This window comes from Nerophis ophidion, linkage group LG10, assembly GCF_033978795.1.
Source record: "Nerophis ophidion isolate RoL-2023_Sa linkage group LG10, RoL_Noph_v1.0, whole genome shotgun sequence".
NCBI lineage: Eukaryota > Metazoa > Chordata > Actinopteri > Syngnathiformes > Syngnathidae > Nerophis > Nerophis ophidion.
In genome coordinates, this window is record NC_084620.1 from 30,876,596 (window position 1) to 30,886,342 (window position 9,747).

The window sequence follows — 9,747 nt, forward strand, 5'->3', positions numbered from 1 at the left end:
TGTTTTGTAAATAACATTTTATTTTGAAAACCAGGGGTCAGGCTGTTATTTGTCGGCCATTTTAGCTGCTGCCCTGCTTGGCGGCCAGTCTCTTGTCTCTCTCCTCGGCGATGGTCAGGCGGATTCCCTTTCCTCTAGGCATGGAAACCCACGGCTTGTTGCCCTGGAGACAAGGCGAGGGGATGGGCGGAAACAAGGACTTGTTTGATCATTTTTGTTGCCAATTAAAACCAACCATGTGATTCACTCAAAGTAAATCAGTGTTGTCTATTTTGAAAACCTTTTTTAAGTTAAAATCGTTTAGTGGGTGACATGGTGACGAGCTCAGAACTTCTTAGAGGTTTAAGTTGTGTTTTTTCATCTCTGTCAAAACTGCTCAGTCATCATTGCTCGACATACTTTCCATTTCTGTCAGCATGTGTTGTAATAATGCATGTAAAGGAGCACTTGAGTTGATTCTTGTTGGTCCTCACCTTGCCAATAACAAAAATGTTGGAGAGCCTGGTGGCAAAGCTGTTGCCCGTGCTGTCCTTGACATGCACCACATCAAAGGAGCCAGGGTGGCGCTCCCTGTTGGTGATGATGCCAATACGACCCAAGTTAGCACCACCAGTCACCATGCACAGGTTACCTGCAGGAGGTAGAACAGGACAAACATGAGCAAACCCTGTTGTGTGCTTACATGGGCAGGTCATCTAAACACACCTACCAGTATCAAATTTGATGGACTCTGTAATCTTGCCAGATTCCAGATCGATGCGTACTGTGTCATTGACCTTGATGAGGGGGTCAGGGTAGCGAATGGTGCGGGCATCGTGGGTCACCAGGTGAGGAATCCCCTTGGTGCCAATGAGGATCTTCTTCACCTTGCAGAGCTTGTACTGCAATGTAAAATTGTTATTACAAACCCTGTGGACTTGCTAATTGGTTCAACTTTGAAAACGAAACCCGCGGTTTACCTTGGCCTCCTCGGCAGTGATGCGGTGGACGGTGAAACGTCCTTTCACATCATAGATCAGACGAAAATGCTCACTGGTCTTATCAATGCTGATTACATCTATAAGAAAGAAGTTATTGCTCAACATTCACAAGTGGAATATATTGACACAAAAAGAGTTGGTACATTTAGCCTTATTGATATAACCGTTCACTAGACTATCAAATACCGTATTTTTCAGATTATAAATCGCACCGGCTGAAAATGCATAATAAAGAAGGAAAAAAACATATACATCGCATTTTTGGGGGAAATTTATTTGATAAAATCCGACACCAAGAATAGACATTTGAAAGGCAATTTAAAATAAAGAATAGTGAACAACAGGCTGAATAAGTGTACGTTATATGACGCATAAATAACCAACGGAGAACGTGCATGGTATGTTAATGTAACATATTATGGTAAGAATCATTCAAATAACTATAACATATAGAACATGCTATACGTTTACCAAACAATCTGTCACTCTTAATCGATAAATCCGATTAAATCTTTCTTGATGTCGCTTCGAAACAACTCTGCCAACTCCAAAGGTATGCGCCGCTTCCTGTCGTTTTCTGCTGCATATTTCACTACGTCCAGCTTGTAATCAGCAGTACACGATTTCCTTTTCGGCCCAAATTTTTGTTTAGCCCTTCTCAGTTTTTATAAGTTACCCCCAACGATGCAATGATCCATTTTAATAGCTACGGCAATAGTATATAGCAGTTAGCATTCCATGACCCACAATGCACTTCTGCCATGACCCTCCCCCGCCAAATTCTTATTGGTTGACGTGTATGTGACGATTGCTGACATTTTCTTTTGTCTCTTCCGCGAATGAGATAAATAATATTATTATATATTTTATGAAATGTGTTAATAATTTCACACATAAGTCACTCCGGAGTATATGTCGCACCCCCGGCCAAACTATGAAAAAAACTGCGACTTACAGTCCGAAAAATACGGTACTCAAATTTACTATGTTACATATTAAAATTAAGTGAAGGATAACTTATAAGCGTATATTTTAAATCAACTAACATTCCTTCTTGAGACCACCAGCTATCAAGTAAGAGCATCAATAACACAGTGAGCAAGTTAAATACACATGAAAGCAATCAGCAGGCTGACCTATTAAATTTGATTAGACAATAACTGTAAGGGTAAAACAACACCAAAGCCAAAATGAAAATGTGAAAATTAAAAATGTCATCACTGTCAAGGCCAGCTGTAGCTGTGGCAATATATTTCCATGAACTAAATTAGTCTTAAATTTCTCAAATAATTTAGTATCTTCAATTTTCACAATTACATACAAAAGGCCTAGTTTACATGCCCTCTTTGAATTGTTTGCCCGGGGCGATTGTTATCATTTCATCCCACCTGAAGAAATCAAAGTACTATCTAGTTACGTTATGTGGGAATGTTAACAGAGGAAGTGAATGCTACATGCTAATACTGGGTCATCATTGTCACCGACGTCCCACTGGGTTTGAGTTTTCCTTGCCCTTATGTGGGCCTACCGAGGATGTCATAGTGGTTTGTGTTGTGGTTTGTGCAGCCCTTTGAGACACTAGTGATTTAGGGCTATATAAGTAAACATTGATTGATTGATTGATAATAGGTTAGAGCTAGTAGCGTTTAGGGTAGCAGAAGCTCAGGAGCTGAAAGATAAAATAGGTATTGTGTTAATGTGTTTAAATGGCATCTTCTTTGATTCGAGTAGTTATGGTGATCAGACCGAAAAAGGTTGCCATTGTCGTGAAGTGCTTTGACCAATTACTGTTAATACAAACTGTGCAGTGAATTATCTATAATAGTTGGTTTACATGCATGGCAATGATCTTGTCTAAATAGTTATAAATGACGTTTAGTTCCAACGTCACTAAAAGTATCGACATCAATGTTGCCTGTGGATGTTGTGAATTTGACTGAGGCGGAGATTACCAACAAAGTCTACCAGTATTATTCTTTTGTACTTATCGCTCACTAGCGAAACAAGTTTACTCTATTAATTACATTGTGTAAGCAAAACGTTTGTCAAAAATACTGCCGTTAGTAGGTTTCTCTCACAAGGATGTGCTAACTATTTTAATAGTCCTTTTTGAGGAATTTAACAGGTAGGTTTTAATTTTATCATGTACTTTAAAAATATTGACTTATTTGAACTTCTGTATCTTTAATCTGTATGATCAAGGTGTCACCTAGATTGCCAAAATACCTGTGGCGATGATATTTTCTATTAGCCGACAATTTCTACAAAAAGGCACAAAAAAACAAATACATTCTAACATCTTTTTTTACATAATATTGAGATTTCTCAAAGGCTTTTAGTCACCATTTATTAAAAACGACTAGCAACAAATCAAGTATTAATTTCTGGTGTTTTTGTAGATTGTTCTCTTGTTTATATTACTCTGTCACACCATGTCAGCGACTAAAAGCAAACCGCAACGGGCATTATGTCACACTTGCTTTGCGCTGCTGCAAGCTTTCCTCTCCCTAAAAGCAGCCACGGTCACCTTACATTTGGTAGCTTGATGTCTGCAGGTATATCTTGGATACTTTAAGTATGTCCACAGTATGTACATGTTGCCTCCGCTCCACAACCGATATCTACACGATAAATCGCAGGGTTGTCTCTAGGGCTGGGCGATATTGCCTTTTTTTTAATACCGCGATATTTTTAGGCCATATCGCTAGATACGATACATATTACGATATTTTGCCTTAGCCTTGAATGAACACTTAATGCATTTAATCACAGCAGTATGATGATTCTATGTGTCTACATTAAAACATTCTTGTTCTTACTGCATTAATATATGCTACTTTTAAACTTTCATGCAGAGAAGGAAATTAAAACCAAGTCAATTTACCAAAACCGCAGGGTTTCCCACGAAAGAATTACGGCCGCCAAAAATAAATAAATATATATATATATATTTTTTTAGGGGGCTTTTGACTCGATCGACCGTTCCTAAAAGCAATGGGACTCTGTCTGTGAATGGATCTTGTAGTTACATATTATATAAATATATATATAAATAAGAACATAAAGTGTTGTAATTATATTCCAACTCCGCGTTCTTCTTGGCCATCGCCGCCGCCTCCCCCCTAACCCCAACCGCCGCTTGACCACACCACCACAAATAGATGCCTGACCTGTGGGAAACACTGAACCGTATTTATTAAAGTCATTAGCAGGTGACTTTTCAAATGATGATACATATTAGCAGTAATGCTACTTCTGGTAGCAACGCTTGTGCCCCACACATGACAAATAAAAGTATTATTTTCGACATATTCCCACTTGAAGCCGAACCACCTCCAGACGATGGAACCCCTGCTGCTTTTCTTGGAAATAAATTCTTCCTTCATTTGTTACAAGATTCGCACCTTCTTTCTCCGCAACAACCCGCTAGCATCACAGTTAACGTTAGCCATTCTGCGACCTCTACGCTGGGCGAGAGCGTGTACGTATGACGTGACAGTAAGTGACATATGAATGTGTGTCTGCTTGTCTGTGAGGAGACAGGAAAGAGCGAGGAGTGTAATGTAATGTAATGCCCGCAGCTGCGTGAGAACATCTACTCGAATATTACGATATAGTCATTTTCTATATCGCACAGGGACAAACCCGCGATATATATCTATCGATCAGCCCCGGTTGTCTGTGCGATATAAAAAATTACTGTTGGGATATTAAGAGTATACGTTCTCATGCAGTTGCTTTAGGCTGCGGGCATTACACTACAGGATCTTCTCGCTCTTTCCTGTCTCTCCTTCTCACAGAGAGCAAGCGCACATTCTTACATAAGTCATATACTGTCACGTCATACGTCACATACGTATACGCCCTCGCGGAGCAGAGAGGTAGCGGAATGGGTAACGTTAACTGTGACGCTAGCAGAACCGTCCCAGTGGTAATACGAGAAAGAAACTGTCAATGAAGGAAGAGAAAGAAGGTGCCAATGAAGGATGAATTAATTCCCAAGAAGTGGCACAGTGGGAGAGTAGCCGTGCGCAACCCGAGGGTCCCTGGTTCAATCCCCTCCTAGTACCAATCTCGTCACGTCCGTTGTGTCCTGAACAAGACACTTCACCCTTGCTCCTGGTGTGTGAATGTGTGTGTGAATGGGTAAATGTGGAAGTAGTGTCAAAGCGCTTTGAGTACCTTGAAGGTAGAAAAGCGCTATACAAGTACTACCCATTTATCAATTATAAGAAAAACAGCAGGGGGTTCACCGTCTGGCAGTGGTTTGACTTCAAGTGGGAATATGTCGAACAGACAACCGTAATTTGTCAAGTGTGGGCCAAAAGCGTTGCTACCAAAAGTAGCAGCACTGCTAATTTGTAGCATCATTTGAAAAGTCACCTGCTAGAGAATGAAGAGTACTAATGGAGATATTTATAAATATCATATTATCCGCCCAGCCCTAACTGGATCCAATTGTTTCCTTCCTCTAGGTAAGAAACAATTCTCATCTCAAACATCAGTCACAGTGCAATTTAAGAAAAGCTTTAAAAGAGCTCAGAACTTCTTAGAGGAATTAGTCGTGTAGTTTCAGCTCATTACTGATCAAACTCACACATTCATCATTGCTCCTTTCAAAATTAACGATAAAAAATAAATAAAATATAGCCAACTCACCCATGAATCCAGCAGGGTAGGTGATGTCAGTACGGACCTTGCCATCAACCTTGATAAACCGTTGCATGCATATTTTCTTCACCTCATCCCCAGTCAGGGCATATTTCAGGCGGTTCCTCAAGAAGATGATTAGGGGCAGGCACTCCCTCAGTTTGTGGGGACCGGTCGACGGTCGAGGCGCCTGTGAAAAGAAAGTATATTTACTGAAACTATCCAATTTATTTCATTTATACAGCACATTTAAACGACAAAATGTTTCCAAAGTGCTGCACAAAATTAGTAAAAACAAGATCCATATACTATCCCTAGCTCCACCAATGACTGAATAAAAACAAAAATAAATATGAATTACAAAAAAAAAAAAAGTGTAAAACCAATTACAACAATTGAAATACAATTTTAAAAACAGAACCACACAACTCACGAAGTATTACAAAAAAAGTCAGAGAATGAAAGTGGGTCTTATGACGAGACTTAAAACACTCCACTGTAGGAGCGGTTCAAACATGGAGGGGCAGAGTGTTCCAGAGCTTAGGGCCGACCACAGAGAAGGGCCCCGTCTACCCTGGTTTTAAATCTCGTCTTGGGGACTACGAGCTGGGCCCAGCTTTCGGAAATCAGAGCGCGTGCAGGAGTGTAAATTTGAATAAGGTCCGAGATATGAGGTGCCAATCCATGCAAAGCTTTAAAACCAAACAGCAACATTTTAAAATCAATTCTAAAATGAACAGGGAGCCAGTAAAAGTCTAAAGAATTGGGGTTATATGTCCGCGTTTCCTGGCCCCTGATAAAAGTCGTGCTGCCGCATTTTAGACTAACTGCAACCGGGAGAGAGCTTTTTGGCTAATACCAGCATAAAGTACATTGCAGTAGTCTAAGCCAGTGGTTCTCAAATGGGGGTACTTGAAGGTATGCCAAGGGGTACGTGAGATTTTTTTTAATATTCTAAAAATAGCAACAATTAAAAAATCATTTCTAAATACATTTATTTAATAATACTTCAACAAAATATGAATGTAAGTTCATAAACTGTGTAAAGAAATGCAACAATGCAATATTCTGTGTTGACAGCTAGATTTTTTGTGGACATGTTCCATAAATATTGATGTTAAAAGATTATTTTTTAGTAATTTTTTTTTAAGAATGAAGTTGATGAATCTCTATTACAATCCCCAAAGAGGGCACTTTAAGTTGATGATTACTTCTGTGTGTAGAAATCTTTATTTATAATTGAATCACTCGTTTATTTTTCAACAAGGTTTTAGTTATTTTTAAATCTTTTTTTCAAATTGGTTCAAGAAAGACCACTAGAAATGAGCAATATTTTGCACTGTTATACAATTTAATAAATCAGAAACTGATGACATAGTGCTGTATTTTTCTTCTTTATCTCTTTTTTCAACCAAAAATGCTATGCTCTGATTAGGGGGTACTTGAATTAAAAAAATGTTCACAGGGGGTACATCACTGAAAAAAGATTGAGAACCACTGGTCTAAGCGACTTAAGATAATAGCATGCACAACTTGTTCAAAAAGGTTACCAGTTAGTTAAAAATTGTTTTACTATTGCCTATTAAACTACAACAGGTCTTACGTGAAGGGAATTATATTTGTATTATGCTTTTCTCTGGTGACTCAAAGAGCTTGACAATCCATCCATCCATCTTCTTCTGCTTATCCGAGGTCGGGTCGCGGGGGCAACAGCCTAAGCAGGGAAACCCAAACTTCCCTCTCCCCAGCCACTTCGTCTAGCTCTTCCCGAGGGATCCCGAGGCGTTCCCAGGCCAGCCGGGAGACATAGTCTTCCCAACGTGTCCTGGGTCTTCCCCGTGGCCTCCTACTGGTCGGACGTGCCCTAAACACCTCCCTGGGGAGGCGTTCGGGTGGCATCCTGACCAGATGCCCGAACCACCTCATCTGGCTCCTCTTGATGTGAAGGAGCAGCGGCTTTACTTTGAGTACCTCCATTGTGAAACCTAATATCTAAGTTGCAATTTTAAAATAGTGTGGGATGGCACTTGGAGCAGGTGGGTAAATTGTTTTGCCCAAGGACACAACGGCAGTGACTAGGATGGCAGAAGCAGGGATCAAACCCGGAACCATCAACTTGCTGGAGCGGCCACTCTCACCACCGAGCTATACTGCCTCCGTACTTAACATGTACAGCATATTATATGGAAAATATCGGTTATAAAAACAAAATTGAATTATAAACTTCAGGCTGTGCACACTAGATAACACCTGCAGCACCCACATTACACAATGATGCCAATTCTACTTACAAACACGCCCGTGAGCTTATCCAGCATCCAATGCTTCGGCGCAGCGACGCGCTTCAGATGCTTCTTCGGTCCTCTGGCCTGGAGAAACATTAAACGAAGTTCAATAAAAATAAACAATGACCTTACACATTATGTAGTCATACACAGGCATGTCTGAGGGCCTCTAGCCTCGTTAGCTTGTTTTATTAGCATTTTAGCGACACTGGCTTTAGGCCTGCTCTGAATAACGGGCTTAGAGGGAAAGTTTCACGGTTTACTTCTTCTTACGGACTAATGCAGGGATTGGAGTGAGTTACAAATGTCGAATTTGGAATGTGTCGACTTTAACCATTGTGACGTCCTTCAGCCGGTTAGCATTGCAGCACCAGCGCTAGCTTTGCCACTGCCTACAGACGTGTCTCTCTCGCAGCTACAAAAATAACGACAGACATTCTTCTTAGCTGTAATATAGAATTTTGTGACATTTTAAGATGTAGTTTCGTAAGATTGCATGAGAATGTTTCTGAAAATACAACGCCAGAGAGCGATGTTTATCGATAAAGTCAGAGAAGAAGGCTTGAAAATATCAGCTCACCATGTTGGAGTCTGCGGGGAAAAGGACCTCCTGGTTTCCGGTATTGGACGATAAGGCTGTGTACGGAACATTGGGAGGGACAAAACTAAGGAAAGTCGCAAGCGATGTACACGATTTTTACGAATATTATGACTCCATTTGATATATAAATTAATAAAACAACTCTGCAATATATGTCTACTGTCTATAGACTGGTTATAAACTATGTAGTCTACAAATGAAACGATGGATATGATTTTTTTTCAGTTAATTTAAATAAGATAACAGGTTTTGTGTTTTAGAAATCGCGACAAACGGAAGGTTAAAACATTTACAAATGAATCATATTGCGAAATTGTAATTTGCTACTATGGTGTTTTATGCTGCCTTTTTCTGGCTGCAGCTGTTATGTATACTGTTTGATTGATTGATTGGAACTTTTATTAGAAGATTGTAGAGTACAGCAGTGTTTTACAACCTTTTTTGAGCCAAGGCACATTTTTGGCGTTGAAAAAAATCCAGAGGCACACCACTAGCATAAATGATAAAAAACGAAACACAGTTGACAGTAAAAAGTCGTCGCAATTGTTGGATATGACTTTAAAACATAACCAACCATGCATCACTATAGCTCTTGTCTCAAAGTAGTTGTATTGTCACCACCTGTCATATCACGCCCTGACTTATTAGGACTTTTTTGTTATTTTCCTGTAGCAGTTTCAAGTCTTCCTTTGAGCGATATTTACCGCACTTTGTTTATATCAATCAAGAATATTTCAGTTGTTTTTATCATTCTTTGTGGGGACATTGTCGATTGTCATGTCATGTTTGGATGTACTTTGTGGACGCCGTCTTTGCTCCACAGTAAGTCTTCGCTGTCGTCCAGGATTCTGTTTTTGTTTACTTTGTTGCCAGTTCAGTTTTAGTTTCGTTCTGCATAGCCATCCCTAAGCTTCAATGCCTTTTCTTAAGGGCACTCACTTTTTGTTTATTTTTGGTTTAAGCATTAGACACAATTGTTTCCAAACATCTACAAATCAATTAGGACCGGCTGCCACCTACTGATATGGAAGAGTATTACACGGTTACTCTGCAAACACTGCAGTACAGTACATATTCCGTACAATTGACCACTAAATGGTAACACCCGAATAAGTTTTTCAACTTTTTTAAGTTGGGGTCCATGTTTATCAATTCATGGTAATATTGTACATGGTAATTGGGATTGGTTATATATTGTATATATTATATACAAATATAACATAATATGGGG

At 39.7% G+C, this 9,747-nt stretch overlaps 1 protein-coding gene and 2 non-coding genes across 3 annotated transcripts; all 3 read right to left on the reverse strand.

The window, feature by feature from the left end:
- rps4x (ribosomal protein S4 X-linked) lies at positions 1–8,601 on the reverse strand. Its single transcript, XM_061913478.1, has 7 exons — positions 8,496–8,601; positions 7,922–7,999; positions 5,640–5,820; positions 960–1,057; positions 710–881; positions 474–631; positions 1–163 (listed from the first exon to the last, which is right to left on the reverse strand). Exons 1-7 carry the CDS (start codon positions 8,496–8,498, stop codon positions 62–64), a joined length of 792 nt encoding a protein of 263 aa, XP_061769462.1. The 5' UTR covers positions 8,499–8,601; the 3' UTR covers positions 1–61.
- On the reverse strand, positions 321–390 carry LOC133561325 (small nucleolar RNA SNORD61). Its single transcript, XR_009808633.1, has one exon. It is a non-coding gene; the product is annotated as a small nucleolar RNA SNORD61 (small nucleolar RNA).
- Positions 5,516–5,591, reverse strand: LOC133561324 (small nucleolar RNA SNORD61). Its single transcript, XR_009808632.1, has one exon. It is a non-coding gene; the product is annotated as a small nucleolar RNA SNORD61 (small nucleolar RNA).
- Positions 8,602–9,747: the final 1,146 nt, after the last annotated feature.

What these genes read in the sequence shown, in the direction of transcription:
- rps4x (XM_061913478.1), bottom strand. An exon ending in ATAAGCTCACGGGCGTGTTT is followed by an intron (nt 5,821 to 7,921) that starts GTAAGTAGAATT and finishes TTCTTTTCACAG; the next exon opens with GCGCCTCGACCGTCGACCGG. An exon ending in GTCCATCAAATTTGATACTG is followed by an intron (nt 632 to 709) that starts GTAGGTGTGTTT and finishes TACCTCCTGCAG; the next exon opens with GTAACCTGTGCATGGTGACT.